The 22,673-nt window shown below is 38.2% G+C and overlaps 2 protein-coding genes across 6 annotated transcripts in view; one reads left to right on the top strand and one right to left on the bottom strand.

Annotated features, from left to right (window-relative positions):
• ATL1 (atlastin GTPase 1) overlaps positions 1-11,558 on the top strand; it is a 101,496-nt gene extending 89,938 nt beyond the window's left edge. For 2 of the 3 annotated variants that reach the window (XM_055289435.2, XM_055289437.2), the window contains 5 exons: positions 482-538; positions 1,812-1,883; positions 6,952-7,383; positions 8,913-8,927; positions 11,114-11,558. In XM_055289435.2, the coding sequence (XP_055145410.1) occupies positions 482-538; positions 1,812-1,883; positions 6,952-7,383; positions 8,913-8,927; positions 11,114-11,224 (687 nt within the window). In that variant the 3' untranslated portion in view covers positions 11,225-11,558. The remainder of the gene's footprint in view (positions 1-481; positions 539-1,811; positions 1,884-6,951; positions 7,384-8,912; positions 8,928-11,113) is intronic. The other variant, XM_055289438.2, reaches the window with a different exon arrangement.
• A 951-nt stretch (positions 11,559-12,509) lies between these two features.
• Positions 12,510-22,673, bottom strand: part of SAV1 (salvador family WW domain containing protein 1) — a 35,802-nt gene continuing 25,638 nt past the window's right edge. For 2 of the 3 annotated variants that reach the window (XM_063644608.1, XM_055289441.2), the window contains exons 4-5: positions 19,540-19,683; positions 12,510-14,241 (exon numbers count right to left, since the gene is read on the bottom strand). In XM_063644608.1, the coding sequence (XP_063500678.1) occupies positions 14,040-14,241; positions 19,540-19,683 (346 nt within the window). In that variant the 3' untranslated portion in view covers positions 12,510-14,039. The remainder of the gene's footprint in view (positions 14,242-19,539; positions 19,684-22,673) is intronic. The other variant, XM_055289442.2, reaches the window with a different exon arrangement.

Below are 22,673 nucleotides of genomic sequence, written 5' to 3'. Positions count from 1 at the left end.
GTGTGATCTGTTTACCTTCATGATTGTCAGCAATAAATGCCATGTTATTAATCTAAAATATGAATTTTTACTGCATGTAACACTGTAGAGGTGCTTACAATTTGGCAGGAGATTCAGGACCTTCACGAGGGTCTGTTCCATAAAGCTTATGACATCAGCAGGGTACAGATTCCAGTGGGTAACTGAAAAGGGGTGGTTACTCCCGGCAGAGGGGTCTAAGAACATTTTAAAGGGAGTTGCATTGAGTTGAGCCTTTAAGAAGGGCCAGATTGGCAGATGGAGATGTTTGAAAAAGGCATTTCAGGAAAGGGAAACAACATGAACTAAGAAAAAAGAGAATTTAAGTATGAGAAAGATAAAATAGTTACAAGTTCCTGAAAATATTTTTTGAAATGTCGAGCTTAGAATGCAATTTCATAGAATTAGAGGAAATATTGAATGGAATTGCTTGAACATGAATCTTTTTCTTTTTTTTTTTTAGGCTTATATAAAGATCTATCAAGGTGAAGAATTACCACATCCCAAATCCATGTTACAGGTATTTATTAATGAGGAGGCATGTTTTAAAACACGTGACTAAGGCTAAGATTTCTGGCTGTCAGAAATTACCAAATAACAATATTAGACAGAATAATTTATTGGAAGATTATTTGCCTAATAACTTTACCTATTTATGTGTTCATCTAAACATTTTTCACATAAACATATTGCAGCCTCACTTGTGTTGAGACACAAACACTTTATACCAAAGGGTTTTCATTCTCTTTGCACTAAATTTGTTTAGAAAACAGTCTTATATTATGATTTAGATTCACACATGTTAACACACAGTAGAAAAGCAGGTCCAAGTTTTAAACAACTGGTCTCCACAAACATTTTTTTAAAATGAGCCAGGCACAGTGGCATGTGCCTGTAGGACCAGCTACTCAGGAGGCTGAGGCAGGAGGATCACTTGAGCCCAGGAGTTTGAGTCCAGCCTGGGCAACATAGTGAGACCTCATATCTAAAAAATAAGTCAATAAATTTTGGCCAGGCGTGGTGGCCACGCCTGTAATCCCAGCACTTTGGGAGGCCAAGGCCGGCAGATCACGAGGTCAAGAGATCGAGACGAGCCTGGCCAACATGGTGAAACCCTGTCTTTACTAAAAATACAAAAATTAGCTGGGTGTGGTGGCGCATGCCTGTAGTCCCAGCTACTTGGGAGGCTGAGGCAGGAGAATTGCTTGAACCCAGGAGGTGGAGGTTGCAGTGAGCCAAGATCGCACCATTGCACTCCAGCCTGGGCAACAGAGCAAGACTCAGTCTCAAAAAAAAATAAGAATAAAAAATAAATAAATTTTAAAAAGGGAGAAACTAGTTTCCTTATATATTTTTAAAATGTAAGTTCTTAATAGTTCCTTTTTGTTATCAGTGATACACTCTTCTATCAGCAGCAGTCCTTAGATATATTTGTGTATATTAGTATTTATAAAATGTACTATGTATTATTCCCCATGAGTTTGGGTTTATAGATTTTTTTTCTTCCCAGCATTTAATGACAGGCTAAAAAATATTTTTTGAGAGGAAAACTCTTCCAAATGAAAATTCATTTTAGAAGTATTGTGTATTGAGTAAAAATCTGTTTATGCATTTTTGAAACTTTTTTACTAATTTTTAAAATGTAGTAGAAATATTGTAACAGTTTTAAATTATTTTGAGGACTTTGGTTTCTTGCACATTTCTTGCACATGATGCTCTGAAATGTGAACTGCCTGTGTAAGTTTAATCAATATGAACTGCATTTTACATCATATTTTGTACTTTGTCCAAAGGCCACAGCAGAAGCTAACAATTTAGCAGCCGTGGCAACTGCCAAGGACACATACAACAAAAAAATGGAAGAGGTAAGAATTAAATATTTTAAATGCTGTCTTAAACAAAACCAGTATTCTTCATGCAACTCATTCTCTTTTTTCTTCCATGTTACACTGTACACACAGGCAATGAGGTGGCTTTGACTTTTTCCTCAGCCTGTATCACATGTCTATTTATTATATTCCTGAAATATTTTTAAAAACATCGTGTGTGCAATTTTAAAGGCATTTTAAATGAGTTGTCTCTCTCTATAATATATCCCTATTCACATATTTGGGGGGGGTGCCAGGTCTTTCCACTATTTATAAAATCTGGTAGCTAAAATAGCATGTGGTACCCTCGCCACTACACCTCCTTACATTCCACAATTTTGGTATTTCTCTTAAAGATGAAAGCTTTTAAGAAAAAAAAAGCAACCCTAAGGGCCAATATTTCTATTTATTACATTTCCTCATTTTAACACTCCAAATTAGGATGGATCTAATAATTATTGTGTATATGTACTACTGTGATAGATATTATTTTCTCTTGAAAATGTTATGAAATTAGGCTGGGTGCAGTGGCTCACGCCTGTAATCCCAGCACTTTGGGAGGCTGAGGCAGGTGGATTGCCTGAGGTCAGGAGTTCGAGACCAGTCTGGCCAACATGGTGAAACCCTGTCTCTACTAAAAATACAAAAAAAAAATTAGCCAGGCGTGGTGGCACGCACCTGTAATCCCAGCTACTTGGGAGGCTGAGGCAGGGTAATTGCTTGAACCAGGGAAGTGGAGGTTGCAGTGAGCCGAGATTGTGCCATTGCACTCCAGCCTGGGCAACAGAGCAAGAATCTGTCTCAAAAAACAAAATGTTATGAAATTAAAATTGCATTCAAATTAAAGTCTTAGAATCAAGGAAAATGTAGTATATGGAGTGGCATTGTTTATAAGGACAATCAGAATGAAAGAATTCTTGATATAGTTAAATCTCAAATGCAGGCATACATACCTCATTTTATTGAGCTTCACTTTCTTGCACTTTTTACAAATTGAAGGTTGCTGGCAACCCTATGTGAAGCAAGTCTATTGACGCCCTTTCTACAACAGCATGTGTTCACTTCATGTCTGTCATATTTTGATAATTCTCACAATTTTTCAAACTTTTTCATTATTATATCTGTTATGGCGACCTGTGATCAGTGATTGCTGATGTTACTATTGTAATTGTAATTGTTTCGGAGTGCCATTAACTGTGCTGTTATAAGATGGTGAACTTAATCGATAAATGTGTTTTCTGACTGCTCCATCAACCAGCAGTTCCCCCATCCCTCCCTCTCTGCAGTCCTTTCTTTTACCTGAGGCACAATATTGAAATTAGGCCAATTAATAACCCTACAATGGCCTCTAAGTGTTGAAGTTCAAAGAGACACATCTCTCACTTTAAATCAAAAGCTAGAAATGACTAAGCTTAGTGAGGAAAGCATATGAAAAGCTGACATAGGCCAAAAGCTAGGCCTTTGCACCAAATAGCTAGCCAGGCTGTGGATGCAAAGGACGAGTTCTTAAAGGAAATTAAAAATGCTACTCCAGGCTGGGCCCAGTGGCTTACGCCTGTAATCCTAGCACTTTGGGAGGCTGAGGCAGGTGAATCACTTGAGGTCAGGAGTTTGAGACCAGCCTGGCCAACATGGTGAAACCCTGTCTCTACTAAAAATACAAAAATCAGCCAGGCATAGTGGCACATGCCCGTAGTCCCAGCTACTCGGGAGGCCGAGGCAGGAGAATCTCTTGAACCCAGGAGGCAGAGGTTGCAATGAGCCAAGATCGCGCCACTGCATTGCACTCCAGCCTGGGCGACTGAGTGAGACTGAAAAAAAAAAGAAAAAAAAAAGTGCTACTCCAGTGAACACACAGATTGTAAAAAAGTGAAACAGCTTTTTTGCTGACACAGAGAAAGCTTTAGTTTGGATAGAAAATCAAAACAGCCACAACATGTCCTTAAACCAAAGCCTAATCCAGAGCAAGACCATAACTCTGTTCAATTCTATGAATGCTGAAAGCGTTGGTAAAGATGCAGAAGAAAAGTTGGACGCTAGCAGAGGTTTTTGGTTCATGAGGTTTAAGACGCCATCTCCGTAACATAAAGTGCAAGGTGAAGCAGCAAATCTTGATGTAGAAGCTACAGCAAGTTATCCAGAAGATCCACCTGAGATCATTGATGAAGGTGGCCACGCTAAACAGAGATTTTCAATGTGGTTGAAATAGCCTTCTATTGGAAGATGCCATCCAGGACTTTCCCAGCTAGAGAGGAGAGGTCAATGCCTGGCTTCAAAGCTTGGAAGAACAGGCTGACTTTCTTGTAGCTGGTGACTTTAAGTCGAACCCAGTGTTCATTTACTATTCCCCAAATTCTAGGCACTTAAGAATCATGCTAGGCTGGGCGCGGTGGCTCACACCTGTAATCCCAGCACTTTGGGAGGCCAAGGCGGGTGGATCACGAGGTCAGATCAAGACCACGGTAAAACCCCGTCTCTACTAAAAATACAAAAAATTAGCTGGGCGCAGTGGCGGGCACCTGTAGTCCCAGCCACTCAGGAGGCTGAGGCAGGAGAATGGCGTGAACCTGGGAGGCAGAGTTTGCAGTGAATCGAGATCACGCCACCAGCCTGGGCGACAGAGCAAGACCAGTCTCAAAAAAAAAAAAAAAATCATGGTAAATCTACTCTTGCTTGTGCTCTATTAATGGAACAACAAAGCCTATGTAACAGTACAGCTGTTTACAGCATGGTTTGCTGAATACTTTAAGCCCACTGTTCAGACCTACTAAGGAAAAGATTCCTTTCAAAATACTACTGCTCATTGACAATGAACTTATTCACCAAAGAGCGCTGATGGAGATGTATTTAAGGAAATTAATGTTTTCATGCCTGCTAACAAAATACCCATTCTGCAGCCCAGGATCAAGGAGTAATTTTGACTTTCAAAAGTTAATAAGAAATACATTTTGTAAGGCTATAGCTGCCATAGATAGTGATTCTTCTGATGGATCTGGGCAAAGTACATTGAAAACCTTCCAGGAGAAATTCACCATTCTAGATGCCATGAAGAGAATCTGTGGTTTATAGGAGGCAAAAATATCAACATCAAGAAGAATGTGGAAAAAGTTGATACCAACCCTTCTGGATGACTTTGAGGGGGGTTCAAGACTTCAGTGGAGGAAGGAAGTGCAGGTGTGGTGGAAACAGTAAGAGAACTTAAAAGTGGAGCCTGAAGATGTGACTCAATTTTGTAATCTCTTAATGGATAAGGAGTTGCTATGGATAAGCAAAGACAGTGGTTTCTGAAGATGGAATCTACTCCTAGTGAAGATGCTATGAACAGTGTTGAAATGACAACAAAGGGTTTAGAATATTTTTTATTGACACATAATAGATGTACATATTTTTGGAGTACATATGATAAATTGATACATCCATATAATGTGTAAAGATCAAATCAGGGTAAGTGGGATATTTATCACCTTAATATTTCTTTATGCTAGGAACATTCGAATTATTCTCTTCTGGCTATTTTGAAATGTACAATAGATTATTGCTAATTACAGTCACCCTACTGAGCTATTGAACACTGTCTTATTTCTTCTGCCTATTTGTACCCATTAATCAACCTCTCTTCATCCCCTTCCCCCTACTCTTTCCTTTTCCAGGGCTTTAAAATATGAAATAAAGTTAGTTAATAAAGCATTGGCAGGGTTGGAGAGGATTGACTCCAATTTTTAAAGAAGTTCTACTATGAGTAAAATGCGTCAAACGGCATCCCAGGCTACAGAGAAATCGTTCATGAAAGGAAGTCTATCAATATGGCAAACTTTACTGTTGTCACATTTTAAGACATTGCCACAGCCACCTCAGCCTTCAGCAGCACCACCCTGATTAGTCAGCAGCCATCGACAGTGAGGCAAGAGCCTCCACCAGCAAAAAGATTGATGTGCTGAAGGCTCAGATGATCCTTAGAATTTTTTTGCAATAAAGTGTTTTTAAATTATGTACATGTTTTTAGACATGCTATTGCACACTTTACTAGACTGCTATATAATGTAAACATAACTTTTGTATGAATCAGGAAATAAAAAAATCATGTGACTCGCTTATTGCAGTGGTCTGGAACCAAACACGTATTATCTGAGGCATGCCTGTAACCAAAGTGAATGGTATGGTTAACTAAGATTACCCTTGTAACTTTTCAAAAAATTGAAAATGTGATTCAAGAACATTTAATATACTCCTTAGTTTCTGGAAGAAAATACTCAATTGGCTCCATTCAAACGTAAAACTGCTAAAGAGTGTATTTCACAGTTTACTCTGAGAGCTTTATAGCATTGATCATTGTTTATTAAAATTCATTGGTTAAAATGACTTCAGTGTAGTTAGATTTCCTAGAATTTGGATATATGTAGTTTTCTTAGATTTGGATTCATTCTGTGAATGAACTCAGTTTGCACTTCATGTTGTGTCACACACGTCTTTTCATCTTTTTTTTTTTTTTTTTTTTTTTTTTTTTGAGACGGAGTCTCGCTCTTTCACCCAGGCTGGAGTGCAGTGGCGCGATCTCGGCTCACTGCAGGCTCCGCCCCCCGGGGTTCACGCCATTCTCCTGCCTCAGCCTCCCGTGTAGCTGGGACTACAGGCGCCTGCCACCTCGCCCGGCTAATTTTTTGTATTTTTAGTAGAAACGGGGTTTCACCGTGTTAGCCAGGATGGTCTCGATCTCCTGACCTTGTGATCCGCCCGCCTCGGCCTCCCAAAGTGCTGGGATTACAGGCGTGAGCCACCGCGCCCGGCTACGTCTTTTCATCTTGAAGGACTTGGATTAAGTGATATTATTTTCCACGTCAAAAAGAGAAAAATTTAAAATGACTTTAAGCCACCTATAAAATACCAGTCCCATTTATAGTCATGGCTCGTGGATAGAGGGTGGAAAGATGTGGGCTGACAAAACATATATGCAGGCTCCTGATTATTAACGTATTCTAACAAACTCAACTAGCTAAGTGAAAAATTTTGATACAGTTGCCAATTTTACTCTGCATTGCATAAACAAATACTTCTCTATCTGATACAGGTTTGTGGTGGTGACAAACCATTTCTGGCCCCAAATGACTTGCAGACCAAACACCTGCAACTTAAGGAAGAATCTGTGAAGCTATTCCGAGGGGTGAAGAAGATGGGTGGGGAAGAATTTAGCCGGCGTTACCTGCAGCAGTTGGAGAGTGAAATAGATGAACTTTACATCCAATATATCAAGCACAATGATAGCAAAAATATCTTCCATGCAGCTCGTACCCCAGCCACACTGTTTGTAGTCATCTTTATCACATATGTGATTGCTGGTGTGACTGGATTCATTGGTTTGGACATCATAGCTAGCTTATGCAATATGATAATGGGACTGACCCTTATCACCCTGTGCACCTGGGCATATATCCGGTACTCTGGAGAATACCGAGAGCTGGGAGCTGTAATAGACCAGGTGGCTGCAGCTCTGTGGGACCAGGTAAGAACACTTTTAATTCACAACTAAATTCAGCACACATTTGAATGTCATCCATGTGCCAGCCACTGCAATAGATGTTGGAAATAACACAGATCAACAGGAATTGGGCCCCAGTCATCAAGAATGTTATGATCTGCCCAGATACAAACAACTAACTATATAATACTGTGTAAAATGTGAAGTCCTACATAACTATTTTTCAGTTAACATTTCAGCATTAGAAAAAAAAATACATCAACTTAGTAGTATATATACGTCTTTTTGTTTTTTTTTTTGGGTGAGGGGGCAGTCTTGCTCCGTCGTCTAGGCTGGAGTGCAGTGGCGTGATCTCAGCTCACTGCAACCTCTGCCTCCCAGGCTCAAGCAATTCTTGTGCCTCAGCCTCTCGAGTAGATGGGACTACAGGTGCACACCACCATCCCCAGCTAATTTTTTGTAGAAACGAGGTTTCACCATGTTGACCAGGCTGGTCTCGAACTCCTGACCTCAAGCAATCTGCCCGCCTTAGCCTTCCAAAGTGTTGGGATTATAGGCGTGAGCCACCCAGCCTACTTTTTATTATTCTAAAAATGTTAAATCCATTAAAATGTGTAAGAGAAAACAGCTTTTATTTAGCTAATTATCACTTGTGTTAACATTATCTCATATTCGCAACCTATGATTTGATTAGCATTAGCTTTGTTAGGAGCTCTATGAACCACTATCATAAATTGTCTTATCATTCTCTTTTCTAGTTAAAAACTTCCAAAAGCAGTATCAGATTACTTCAGATTGTCTCTGTACCTGTAGGCAGCAGGTAATAGCTACAATTCTTCCAGCATTAAGAACATACTTATGGCCGGGTGCAGTGGCTCACGCCTGTAATCTCAGCACTTTTGGAGGCCAAAGTGGGCGGATCACCTGAGGTCAGGAGTTCGAGACCAGCCTGGCCAAGATGGAGAAACCCCGTCTCTACTAAAAATACAAAATTAGCCAGTCGTAGTGGCGCATGCCTGTAATCCCAGCTACTCAGGAGGCTGAGGCAGGAGAATCGCTTGAACTCAGGAGGTGGAGGTTGCATTGAGCCGAGATGGCACCATAGCACTCCAGCCTGGGCAACAAGAGTGAAGCTCTGTCTCAAAAAAAAAAAAAGAAGAACATATATATACTTTATAACATAATTGTAATGTGCCTTTGAAGGATTTAGCTGAGATAAACTAGTGGCAGCACAATGGGAAATGAAGTAAAAACTGGATCATCTGAGCCACTGTCTCAAATAGTCCCTCAACCACAAAAGATTTAAGAGGGGTTGAGGTCAATGTCAAAACCCTCCTAGACTATGTTATGCTAAAACCTATGAGGAATACAGAATTGAGTTCTTCAAAGATTCTGATAAAATATGTAATCTAAACTGAAAAATCTGCAGGAGTATCTGTTCTGTTCTTAAATGCTCACCAATTAATATTGTAAGCAAAGTTGAATATTATAATACTGTTAATAAAGCAGGATATATACTTTTCTTTTTTCTTTTTAATCTGCCTTTGCCACAGGGAAGTACAAATGAGGTAAGTTAAATTTTTTCAAATTCAGAGCTATGTATTTGTAAACATTATGATATTCTTATAAACTGACTAGCCATTTAAAGGATGTCTTTATGTAGATTAGAACAATATTTGGTGACTTCTAACATTTAAATTTGTAATTGTGAATTTTTAACATGGTCTTAAAATATTTAACTTTTTCTAGACATTGTGTATGATTTGATCTATACACACACAAAAACTATAAGAATTGAATATCATCAGTATTTGTTTGATAAATGTGTAGAAAATTTCAAAATTCTTAAGCTCTGAAATGGACTGCTCTACTGCAGAGTAAAGCAAGCAGTTATGAAACTTGAGGAAATGTAACTACTGGAGGGTATTTAAATGTAGCTACAACCTTTAGAAGTTGTTTTTAACTTTGGCTTTTGATTGAGAGTAATACATACCACTTTAAGCAGGGCCCAGGCCAGTATGTATTCTTTCTTGGCAGACCTCAGGCCTGACCTGTAAGTTAGTGTTCATTTCTCCTACTGCACATGTGCAACAACACTACGTATCTTAGAAAAGACTCTAGGCACCCACGAAGGAATCATCTGTTACACTAAGAAAAATTATCACTCTGGAATCATTTAGGTCATTATCTTCAGGAAGCAAAGCTGATCTTGAACTATAGAGATAATTCTTTCCTCAGTTTTTACTGTGGCATATAATTGGATTATGTCCTCGAATCAAATACCATTTAATATTTACAAGTCAATAAGAAGTTATTTTATGCAAAATTCAGTAAGCAAGTTCATTAAAAAAGCAAAAGCAAATTTCAACTTTGTAAATCAAAGCTTAAGAAAAAAATATGTTGAGAATTAGAATTAAATTGAATGCCTTAGAATCAGAATATAATGTAAGACAATACTATGTTGCACCAATATACATTCATAGATCTGAAGATGGTACCATTCAGACGTAATGCCATAAGAAAATCAGGGACGGGCGTGGTGGCTCACGCCTGTAATCCCAGCACTTTGGGAGACTGAGGCGGGCAGATCACTTTAGGTCAGGAGTTTTAAGACCAGCCTGGCCAACATGGTGAAGCCCCATCTCTACTAAAAATACAAAAAATTAGCCAGGTGTGGTGGCGGGCACCTGTAGTCCCAGCCACTGGGGAGGCTGAGGCAAGAGAATAGCTTGAACCTGGGAGGAGGAGGTTGCAGTGAGCCAAGATCGTGCCACTGCACTCCAGCCTGAGCGACAGAGTGAGACTCCGACTCAAAAAAAAAAAAAAAAAAAAGATCCAAAGAAAGTAGGTATACAGACTCACAAATGATAAAAATTAATGGAATTTCCTGGCAACAGATTACTATTTAAAGGATCTCAAGCTTTTATGCAGCTTTTAAAAATATTCAAAGACTCTTTACAAACTCCAGAACTAAATCAGACAAGTCATTTGTAACTGACTGTCAAGTATGTGAAAGTCAGAGGGGATGAAATCTTAGACACTAGCTGAGGAGGCCAGGAAACAAAGATATGAACACTTATATAAAGCAATATACAATACACAAAAATTCCTAAGATTCAAACATCATTAAAAGCCCACAGAGAACAGTAAGAGGTAGTTTTAAATGAGGAAAGCTTGCTGAGGTAATGTTTTTGAATAAGGTTTGTAAGATATTAGCTAAGTCATGGAAACAAGGCAAGAGTGTGTAAAGTGAAGGATCCTACTGTGCTGTGGGAAGGACACCATATGTGCTTAGCTGCATGACTGTATCAGTAAATGATGGAGAATAAAATTGGTCCCACTCAGGAAAACACTGGAAGCCCAGAAAGCAAGTAGCCTATCTATGCATAATAGTTACTGCCAATCAGAAGTTATGAGGTCTTACAATTCATCTAAAACTGCTAATATTCACAATTTGAATTTTCAGCACACCCCTGGGGCAAAGTAGAAGCTGTCTGCTCCAAGAGGTATGCAAGGTAAAAGGAAACAGTTTGAGAATAAAACATTTACCACAAAGGTCAACACACAAAAGTGTTAATGCACACATTGAGGAGTTGAAAATACTTTTGAATTTTAAGATATTAATTTATATATCGATTAAAAAAGATTTCAAATTCAACATGCTAAATTTTATACAGTACGATAAACTAAAAAGCAAAAAATTTTACATCTGTGTTTAATAAAATGTTTTATAATCTTGATGCTTTTATTCTAGGCTTTGTACAAGCTTTACAGTGCAGCAGCAACCCACAGACATCTGTATCATCAAGCTTTCCCTACACCAAAGTCGGAATCTACTGAACAATCAGAAAAGAAAAAAATGTAATCCAAATTTTAAGAAATACAGGTGCATGACCAATTGTCAATTAAATATTCAGTTTTATGTCTCCATGCAAACATTCAAAGTGCTTCCATCAGAACAGAGTAAAATACTAAACACCTCTGAAGACTGCAAACTGGATTAGTTCTTTTACTTCAGTGTTTAATAAGCAGATGTATGTATGCATGGTTATACTATTTTGTTAACATGTACAATTTCCTGATTTTTCTTCAAAAATGCTGTTATAAAGTATTTGTCTATTTATGATAACAGTACACGTGTTCTGCTTGAATTTACTAAATTCTACTACTGGGTTATAATTAAACCATGTGATATTCCACGTTTGGATATGCTCATTTAATTTCTACAGAAAAAATTATTTCACATAGCCATTTGTTAAAACATAGCATCATAACTCAGCAGGCTTGATTTAATCTGTATCATCTTATATATATCACAATCTTATTTTTAAGCACATTTAAGAGTTCTTCAGTTGCTTTATCAAAAACTATATATTGCTTTTACATGATTTAATAGAATATAAACCTCTTGATAAAAATGCACAAAAAATCACTGTATATGTGAGTTTCACTGCATTGTATATTTTTTCATTTGGTACACAAAGAATGTATTCTTCATAGGTTTATTCTTTTAATATGTGAACTATTATTAAAGTTTACTCTGGTTCCTAAGATTAAAAACAAATGCTTACTGAATTTGAAAATGAGAGGTGCTGATATAGAATGTTGAAGGTTTATCTCTTTTTTTAGACTCAAGATGCATTTTATTTAATGTTGACATCAGTACAAACTTAAGTTTCTATTTTACAAAAACATGCTAATTCCTTTAGGTAACTTCTAGTTCTTAATGACTAAAATCTCTAGTGGAGTTTCACTGAACAGACTTCTTAGAGGAAGAAGGAAAGTGTGTTAATGAAAAAAGTAATACTTATCTAGGAGGTCCAAAACAGAGTAACTTCTAAAGACTGTCACAGAAATGGCTACACGGTAATTAAGTAGCGATATCATGTAAGAAGTGACAGGAAAGAACAATTAAGATAGAGGAGTATGGGAGTTCATAAGATATATAAACTTACATCTTAGAAAAGTCTGATCACTAGTTCAGCAAATTATCTTTTCCCGGTGATAAAATTCCACTAGCCATACTTTCATTTTTCAATACCCCTTTTCATTACCCCTTTCAATTATATTGATTCCTTTGTCTATGGCCTTTTGAACAGAAAAATGAAATACAGCACTATGTCTAAAAAATGGACTCAAAAACCACACGCTTAGTTTCCACAAAAATATATTTAATAAGCTTGTTATATAAAATCGAACACTTAACATTGTCAACGTTTTTTCAATTACTCAAACTCACTGATATCCAACTGGGAGTAGTTTGTATTTTGGAAGACTTCCTAGGCTAAAAGTATATTTACATATTTACAACACATGTAAATATAACTGGAGAACTACTTCAAATAATGTTGAAATTCACAGAATTCTAGAGATTTATAGTTATAGTTTAGAAGTATCACCAATTTGTTTGCAATCAAATGTACAGCACTAATTATGAAAAATGTTTTAACTATTAAACCAAAAGTGGAGAAAAACTGGGAGGGAAATATATGGTGTTAAAGTCCTGTGATAAATACTTAGAAGATTAAAAAGTAATAATATATGCAATCGATTTAATGACCAAAAATTTTTTTTGAATCCCTGATTGTCATTTTTGGTAGCTTAGCCCAGTCTGTCAGAAGGCAGTATGCTATGCTGTCAGGAACTCCACTGTCTCATCAGAGCCATGCTAAATGCAGTAACAGCCCTGGCTGAAAATAAGGAAGCAACTTTGAGTTTCATGCACCTTCCCAATACAGGCTAAGTACTTATGCTTATATGTATTCCTGAAAGATTAAAAGGCCCGTCACCCATTCATACCAAAAAAATACTTTCTCAACATGCTTTAAAAGGATTCCTTACTTTTTTTTATTTTTTATTTTTTTTTTATTTTTTGAGACAAGGTCTGGCTCTCTCTCCCAGGCTGCAGTGCAAGTGGTGCGATCTTGACCCTGCAACCTCTGCCTCTCGGGCTCAAGCCATCCTCTGACCTCAGCCTCCCAAGTAGCTGGGACTAGAGGCACACACCATCATACCCAGCTAATTTTTTTGTATTTTTTGTAGAGATGGGGCTTCACCATGTTGCCCAGGCTGGTCTTAAACTCGTGAACTCAAGCGATCCACCCACCTCGGCCTCCCAAAATGCTGGGATTACAGGCGTCAGCCACCATGCCCAGCTGGGTTCCTTACTTTGGAGGGGGGAGACAAACATACATCATATATAAATACTTATCACAATAAGGTTCCAAATCCTATTTTATATTTAAACTACATCATGGTAATATTTAAACCATCCCTTTCCAGACAATATTTCATACTAGAGCAGTAAACATTTTTTTAAAAAAATACTGCAGATTTTTTTTTAAGAAGGTACTGCTGTAGGAAGTTAACAATAATTTCCTATTTAACATCTGTTCATAATGACATTTCCGCTTCATTTTTTTCCATCAAGAATACCAAAGCAGTTTCCTAATATACAGTATTTGAAAGTGTTTGCCATATTGGCTCTTAAAATGATAGACTAATTTTTCTTGTTCAATAACAGAAAATTTCTAATAACAAAATACATGTAAAGTTAGAATTTCATAATTTCCATAAAGGAAGCAGCATTTATTAACCAGAGTACTTGTTTGCAATTTTTTATCTGTGAAAATATTTTAAAACTCTTATAAAACTTAAATTTTATTTTTAAAAAAATCAGCTCAAAAATTTTTTCCATGTTGTTGGGCATACCACTGCTGTCTCTGCTTTCGGTTTTCCAACTCTGTAAGAAGGGCTTGTCTGTATGCTTCATACATTTTAACAATCTGCTCCAATTCTTTCATGAAGAGCAACTTTAGCATTCCCTGGTATGTATCCAGGTCAGCCAGCTGGAAGAGTTCCCACTTCAGAATGTGGTCATATCTGTTTTAAAACACAATCATATATATGTTCACAACACATACATAAACATGTATTTCTAGCAAGAAACTAGTCTGTTTTTTAAAATGTCAACTTTATTTATAACTAAACCATAAGTTTTAATTAAAAATAACTGGGCACAGTGGTGGTGCCTATAGTCCCAGCTACTTGGGACGCTGAGGTGGGAGGACTGCTTGTGCCCAAGAGTTTGAGGCCAGCCTGGGCAACGTAGCAAGACCCTGTTTCCAAAAATAAATAAATCAGTTTTTTAAAAATCTGAGTTATTAACTGCTATTTACATATAATTCTTTGTTTTTTTTGAGACGGAGTCTCGCTATGTTGCCAGGCTGGAGTGCAGTGGTGTGATCTCAGCTCACTGCAACCTCTGCCTCCCGGGTTCAAGCAATTCTCCTGCCTCAAGTCTCCCGAGTAGCTGGGATTACAGGCACGTGCCACCATACCCAGCTAATTTTTGTATTTTTAGTAGAGACGGAGTTTCACCATGTTGGCCAGGATGGTCTCAATCTCCTGACCTCGTCATCTGCCCGCCTCAGCCTCCCAAAGTGCTGGGATTACAGGTGTGAGTCACCGCGCCTGGCCTGCATGTAATTCTTCTAGGGAAAGGAGAAAACTGCTAATATTACTTCATTTCAATTTAAGTTAAAGAATACCTATTTCTTTAAATTACCCATTATTCTAATATTAACACCAGACAACCATGAACACAGATTTCAAACTACAGTGGTTCTATAATTTCTGAAGAACATATTTTGTGCTACTTATAAGTTCATCAAGAGTTAATTGTGAGGAACTTAAGAATACTTTAGACCATATTGTGCTTGCAAATGATAATGCACAAAAATGGATGGTCATTTGCATCATTCATGTTGATGGATCTTTCTGAGGAATGCTATTCACAACAGCAAACAAGGAACCAAACAGAAGGAGAAATGAAGAGGAACCCTCATTCGTGGCTCTAAATATTCTTGAGGCTGAGTACACAGCATCTAAAAAAACAAACAGGAAAACTAAAGAAGGAAAGAATAAACTTTTTAAAATGAGAGAATAAGTAGACTGTAGAAGGCTTCAGTGTGGTGAAGGATTCACAAAAGATTCTGTTCACATATATCATGGAAGACCGTTAGTAGTCTTTCAGTGGTAAGTAGATCCCTGCTTAGCAGTAGTACCTTTAGTAGTTGGCTACATAGTTCCATTTCAGTATGTGATGAAGACAGCACTCTAATTAATATTCTCAAAGATGAAAAACACTAAAACCTAAAGAGCCTCTTTACCTCTTGCAAAAGTGCTTAGTGACTAAAAGTTCAAAAAGGAAGAGAACTATGGACCAAGATGCTTCAAAATAGTGGTTTTGAATGTTAACATCCACTAAGACTACAAAAAGAACTTGAATTAGGGAAAGGCATGTTATACCTGAAATTATACCTCTCAAATCATACTGCAGAGCAGACATAATAGGAAGCTTTGATTGCAAACCCTAGTATTATTTTTAATGATCATTTACTAGTATTTCCTACCCAGTGGTTGATATTATACCATTTTCTTTCAAAAGGACTAATATTTTAAAATGAGATTTAAAAAAAGGGAGACAGAAAACATACTGAGCAGTTAGTGTGAGCCACTATACTTGGCATTTTGACATATTTCTGTTCAACTTGAGTATGTGCAACAGAAATGTCAGTAATGCAACATGCAAAAACTAGAAGGTAAACATATTTAACTGGACTCCCAATTTTACTCAGTTACTTGAGAGCTGCAAATTTATTAATAGATGTAGATTTCTTTGGTAGGAAGCTCTGTTCTTTTTAATGGGAAACTCCAACTACTTGTGAACATAAATTAGAGTCATACGGTAAGAAATACTCAATGAGCCTCCATGAAGAAACAGTTATAATGTGTTTCTTAGAATGTCCACCATTCATGTAACTTAAGATTTTATGTGTTTCTTGGAAACAAATTCATAATTCCTAACAAAAAATCTTAATCTTCCAGAGTTAACTAAGAGGCAATTCAGCAATGTGTACTAATTCAAGATAGTTACATTTATACCAGGTGAACTACAACAATGTTAAACTAATCTATCATCTGTGTACTTTCTAGCAAGGAAAACAACAAAAATAAGCTGGTAAATATTATACTTATTTTTAAGACACGAATATCATTCTCTATAAGTATTTGAGTTTTGTCTAAAGGAAGAAAAAACCTTCAAACAATTTTGTCGTCTTTTTTTTTTTTTTTTTAAGAGATGAAGATCTCCTATGTTTCCCAGGCTGAAGTGCAGTGGCTAATCACAGGCACAATACCACTACTGATCAGCACAGTAGTATTAACCTGCTCCATTTCCAACCTGGGCCAGTTCACCCCTCCTTAGGCAACCTGGTGGTCCCTGCTCCTGGGAGGTCACCACACTGATGCCAAAGAGTACAGACATCTGACTGGCATAGTGCACCACAGCCCAGAACTCCTAGGCTCGAGCAATCCTGACTCTGCCCCTCAAGTAGCTTGGATTACAGGTGCACCACCATGCCTGGCCAAGTTTCTGACTTGCCAATCAGCATTCAGCATCAAGAGTACGATTATGGGTAGAAGCAACAAAATCAGATTAGAGAAAATCCTTTTGGGGGAAGAAAGTGCACTCCAAGAAGGGCACAGATGTGAAAAAACTGCAAAGCATGGAATGGAAATCCTATTCCAAATTCTTTCCTCTGTTGCTTCTATATAGTTACTACCCTTCTGCCTATCATCACCTAAGTGTTCCTTCTTTTTCTGAAAAGTATAAACTCCCATTCTTTCCTTCCTAACTAGCCAAGAAATTTGCTTCCACAAGTTTAACTTTTAGTTATTGATACTGTATATACACAGGTAAATCATTCAGAAAATTGGGTGTAAAACACTGCAGTGGTCTATGCTTCTAGCTTCTCTTTTGCTCTGTTTTTCCTAAGGCAGTATTCTACTCAAATACTACTTATAAATAACCCATATATACAAATGCCAGTTGCTATAATGCTACCAAAAAAACCTGTCCACACTGCATGCTGACTTCAAGATCAACAGTGCTGCTATCCTCAGCTCCAGGTATCACCATGTAGCCTAAATCCCCTGCACCCACCCACCATAACACTGTGCCCACTCTTCCCTCTTTTCCACCTGTATCCAGAGCAGGGTCAATGGTGACACTGCAGGATTGCCAAGACACTGCAATAAAAAATACCCCTGCCACACACTGCTGAGAACTAGTGTTTTGGTGTGTGTGTGAGAAATAACAAAGTAAATATGTTCTTGACAATGTTTTTGCTATCAAAGATTAAATTTTATTTTATTATATTTTATTTTGAGATGGAGTCTCGCTCTGTCACCCAGGCTGGAGTGCAATGGCGCGATCTTGGCTCACTGCAACCTTCGCCTCCCGGGTTCAAATGATTCTCCTGCCTTAGCCTCCCGAGTAGCTGGGACTACAGGCGCGTGCCACCATACCCAGCTAATTTTTTGTATTTTTAGTAGATACAAAGTTTCACTGTGTTAGCCAGGATGGTCTCGATCTCCTGACCTTGTGATCCACCTGCCTTGGCCTCCCAAAGTGCTGGGATTACAGGCATGAGCCACCACGCCTGGCCTAACTTTTAAAATTTTATCCTATAGTTCAGCTTGGGTACAGTTATACCAAGCATTATAGACTTTTTTGAGCAGACACAGGAACATAACTTTACAAAAATTAAATAAAAATTTAAAACAGTCTTTCTAAATCAAGTTTTAGAAGTATATGCAAAAATTGTGTTGGTAAATTACTGTAAGAGATAGGATTAAAGAATTTCAGGATTGAAGAATTTCAGATTCTCAATTGTCTGAAAAACAAAAGAAACATGCATTTTTTTGCAAAAATGTCTCTTTTTGTTGTGATAATTGATTCTTCATTATCTAATTCATAGATAACCACTCACCCTTTGTTGATAGAATATTAACCATTTCCATCCTCTTCAGAAACATTAATTAGAATCAACTAGAAGCAACAGGCTTCTAGACCTCTTGTTGAAGTTTTTAAGCAGTAAAGAAGTATAGTACTTGCTCTCTTTTTGTCAGTCTGGCCCATTTTGGAAGAGTTACAACCTATTTGCTAGTTTCCTTGAGTTTTATAATTAGCTCACAGAACCACAGAATTCAGAAAGACTATAATCTTCAGGAATCTGTTTCTTTCCGCAAGAAACCAGGAATTCCATTTAAGTACTATCTCTTCCCCCAAAAGGAAAGATTATGCTATTTCTTATTAAACATGACTATAGAGTAGAAATAACATACAACAGAAAGAATAACTCTCCTCAACCATATCCACCCCCAGAAATACTAAGGTTAACAGTTGGGCACATATTCTTACAGATTTAAGGAAAATAAAAACGCATACAGATATTACATATGATTTAGAATCAGCATACAAACATACAGTTGTAGGTCAGGTGGTATCAAGGGAGAAAGAAAAGAGGAAAATAGGAAAGAAAATGCCATCTGCTATCATTCCTTTTTTTGGCAGTAGTTGGGGGGGCAGTCAGGGTCTCTCACGCTCTGTCACCTAGGCTGGAGTGCAGTGGCACAAGCATAGCTCACTGCAGCCTCGAACTTCTGGGCTCAAGCAGTCCTCCCACCTTAGCCTCCCAAGTAGCTGAGATCACAGGCACACACCACAGCACGCTGCTAATTTTTAAATTTTTTATAGAGACAGAGTCCTGCCATGTTGCTCAGGCTGAACTTGAACTCCTCAGATCAAGCTATCCTCCCACCTCAGCCTCCCAAGTACTTGGGACTATAGACCATGCAAAAAGCCTGGCTAATTTTTAAAAATTTTTTTGTGGAAATGGGACTCTCATTGTGTTGCCAAGGCTGGTCTCGAACTCCTGGACTTAAGAGATCCTCCTGCCTCAGGCTTCCAAAGTGCTGGGATTACAGGTGTGAGCCACTGTGCCAAGCCCAGGTCCTTTTATCACAAGTACTGTATCACTTATTTACAAATTAATCTTCTCCTATGAGAATGTAAGTTTCTTACTTGTATCCCTAATAGCAGAGGTCTGCACACAAAGAAATGAAGATTCTATAAATGTTTGAAGAACTAATATTTCTAATTAATGATTTTCACACATTATAAACTATGACATCCTGTATTCAAGTGAAGTATTACTTAGAAGCCCAATATTATTAAGAGTAAAATATGGCACACTACTTGGATTAAGCAGCCCAGAGACTCCATTCAGCCCTTCACTCACTCCTCAAACAAATTTGTGCTGTAAATGTACTTACTTCACAGGGGCTCGCGCGTAAACCTGAAGCCAGTCAGGAATTTCTGCAGTATGATATGGATTTGCAGGTACCAGAAGGGACTGATTTCCTTCAGTTTGCTGAGGCTGGTATGTGACAGGAGGTGGTTGATCATACCGAGGTACACTAAGAAGAAAGGAGTGACATTCTTTAGGATAAAGGTCTTAAAATCTAAACAAGAAATTATAAAGAACAAATAATACTTCAGCATTTTTCAGTGTGCCTTCTGTCCAAACTGACTTACACCACCTAAAAGATAATGTATTTTTAAGATATTTCTTCTGGCTGGTATTTAGTCTTTTCAAAAACAGGTTCAAAGGAGGATATAAAAAAGCTGGAACTAAGTTTTAACCTTTATACAAATGCTTAAAACTAGAATAGTAAATTCCCACAAGAAATAGTCATCAGCTGTAAATTCATATCAGAAAGGTTGACAGTTTCTAAGAAAGGATGTTTTCTTCCTCCTGTAGGCTGAAAATGGGGGTTAGGATATGTAGTGAGGCAGCAGTGAGTATTGTGTTTGAAATATCTCTATCCAATGCAGATAACTTTTCAACTTTTACCAACTCAAGAGAACATATGGGAGTCAGAGTTGATCAGAACCTATTTTAAGTCACAGAGATTAAAAAAAAAAAGACAACCATGCTTTAGTTCTAACAGCCTGTGTATGCTGTGGGGAGTGGAGATATATGGGAAAGGGTAAGGAAAGCACTGAACTACCTGAAGGTTAATAGCTGAACTTGAGGAGGCCAAAAGGGTCTATTTCAGACTGAAAGGGGTCTGCACCTTCAAACATAAGGATTTATGTGTATATGTGGCCAACAAGCATATGAAAAAATGCTCGACATCACTGCTTATTAGAGAAATGCAAATCAAAACCACAATGAAATAAATACCATTCTACATCAGTCAGAATGGCTATTATAAAAAGTCAAAAAATAACATGCTGGTATGGTTGCAAAGAAAAGTGAATGCTTACACACTGCTGGTGGGAATATAAATTAGTTCAGTCACAGTGGAAAGCAGTTGTGAGATTTCTCAAAGAACTTAGAACTACCATTCAATCCAGCAGTCCCATTACTGGGACTATTTCTACAAAGGAATAGAAATCATTCTACCATAAAGAAATATGCGTGCACATGTTAACTGCAGCACTATTCACAATAGCAAAGATATGGTATCAACCTAAATGCCCATCAATGGTGGGCTGGATAAAGAAAATGTGGTACGCAGACACCATGGAATACTACCCAGCCATGAAAAAGAACAAGAGCATGTCCTATGCAGCAACGCTGATGGAACTGGAGGCCATTATCCTAAGTGAATTAATGCAGGAAGAGAAAACTAATACCACATGTTGACAGGAGCTAAACACTGAGTACACATGGACACAAAGAAGGGAACAACAAACATTGACGCCTACTTGCAGGCAGAGGATGGGAGAAGCATGAGGATTGAAAAACTACCTATCAGGGACTGGGCGTAGTGCCTTACACCTGTAATCCCAGCACTCTGGGAGGCCGAGGTGGGCAGAGCACCTGAGGTTGGGAGTTCGAGACCAGCTTGGCCAACATGGAGAAAGCCCGTCTTACTAAAAATACAAAACTTAACCAGGCTTCGTGATGCACGCCTGTAATCCCAGCTACTAGGGAGGCTGAGGCAGGAGAATTGCTTGAACCTGGGAGGCGGAGGTTGAGGTGAGCTGAGATCGCGCCACTGCACTCCAGCCTTGGCAACAAGAGTGAAACTCTGTCTCAGAAAAAAAAAAAAAAGAAAAGAAAAACTACCTATCAGATACTATGCTTATTACCTGGGTGATAAAATAATCTATACCAAATCCCCAAGCCATGCAATTTACCCATGTAACAAACCTGCACATGCACCCCTGAACCTAAAATAAAAGTTAGGGAGAAAAAAAAAGAAAATGTGGTGTATATATAAAACAATGGGGAGAAAAAAATGCATGCGTATATTAGAAAAGGTCACTGTTGGCCGGGCGCGGTGGCTCACGCTTGTAATCCCAGCACTTTGGGAGGCCTAGGCGGGTGGATCACGAGGTCAGGAGATCGAGACCACGGTGAAACCCCGTCTTTACTAAAAATACAAAAAATTAGCCGGGCGTTGTGGCGGGCGTCTGTAGTCCCAGCTACTCGGAGAGGCTGAGGCAGGAGAATGGCGTGAACCTGGAAGGCGGAGCTTGCAATGAGCCGAGATGGCGCCACTGCACTCCAGCCTGGGCGACAGAGTGAGACTCCGTCTCAAAAAAAAAAAAAAAAAAGTCACTGTTTACTAAACTGGGATTAAAATAAGGTTAGATTATGCTGTGGTTAACAATTTTAGAAGATCAATATGCAAATGGAACTGAATTCTATCTTCAACTCTTCTTTCCTAAATAGGTTCCAAGGAAAATGCTCTTTGACAGTACAACTGGGGTGAGGAAGAACTGGGACTTTGAAGTCAGGTATGCCTGGATTTGAACCTCAGCTTTAACACTTATAAACTATGTAAATGCAGGCAAAACTCCTCCACTCCCTAAGCCTCAGCTTCCATACTTGTAAAAGTGGAATAATAAATTCATACCACAGGTGGTTGTTCTCAGGATTAAATGACCTAATGTAAGTCAAGAATTCTGTATAAGGATTGGCCTAAGATAGACAACCAGACAACTATTAATACTACATATGTGAGCTTAAGGGCAGCGTTTATTCTCTCTTGTTCAACTTCTACCAAGTTGCTGAGAGAAGTAAATTAATTAATGATGAAATTGCTTTTGAAAAACTATTAAAATTCTGTAAAAACATAAGGTTAATGATGATTGCATTAGTCTATTTTCACACTGCTATAAATAATTACCTGAAACTGGGTAATTTATAAAGAAAAGAGGTTTAATCAACCCACAGTTCCATAACTGGGAGGCCTCAGGAACCTTAAATCATGGCAGAAGGTGAAGGGGAAGCAAGGCACATCTTACATGGTGGCAGGAGAGAGAGAGAAGGGGGAACTGCCACACGTTTTTAAACCATCAGATCTTGTGAGAACTCACTACCAGAACAGGGGGGAAATGGCCCCCATGATTCAATTACCTCCCACCAGGTCCCTCCCTTGACACATGGGGA

The sequence above is a fragment of the Symphalangus syndactylus genome, chromosome 8, assembly GCF_028878055.3.
Source record: "Symphalangus syndactylus isolate Jambi chromosome 8, NHGRI_mSymSyn1-v2.1_pri, whole genome shotgun sequence".
In the NCBI taxonomy this organism is placed as follows: Eukaryota; Metazoa; Chordata; class Mammalia; order Primates; family Hylobatidae; genus Symphalangus; species Symphalangus syndactylus.
The sequence above is the reverse complement of the archived record's forward strand: the minus strand, read 5'-3'. Positions and strand labels throughout refer to the sequence as shown.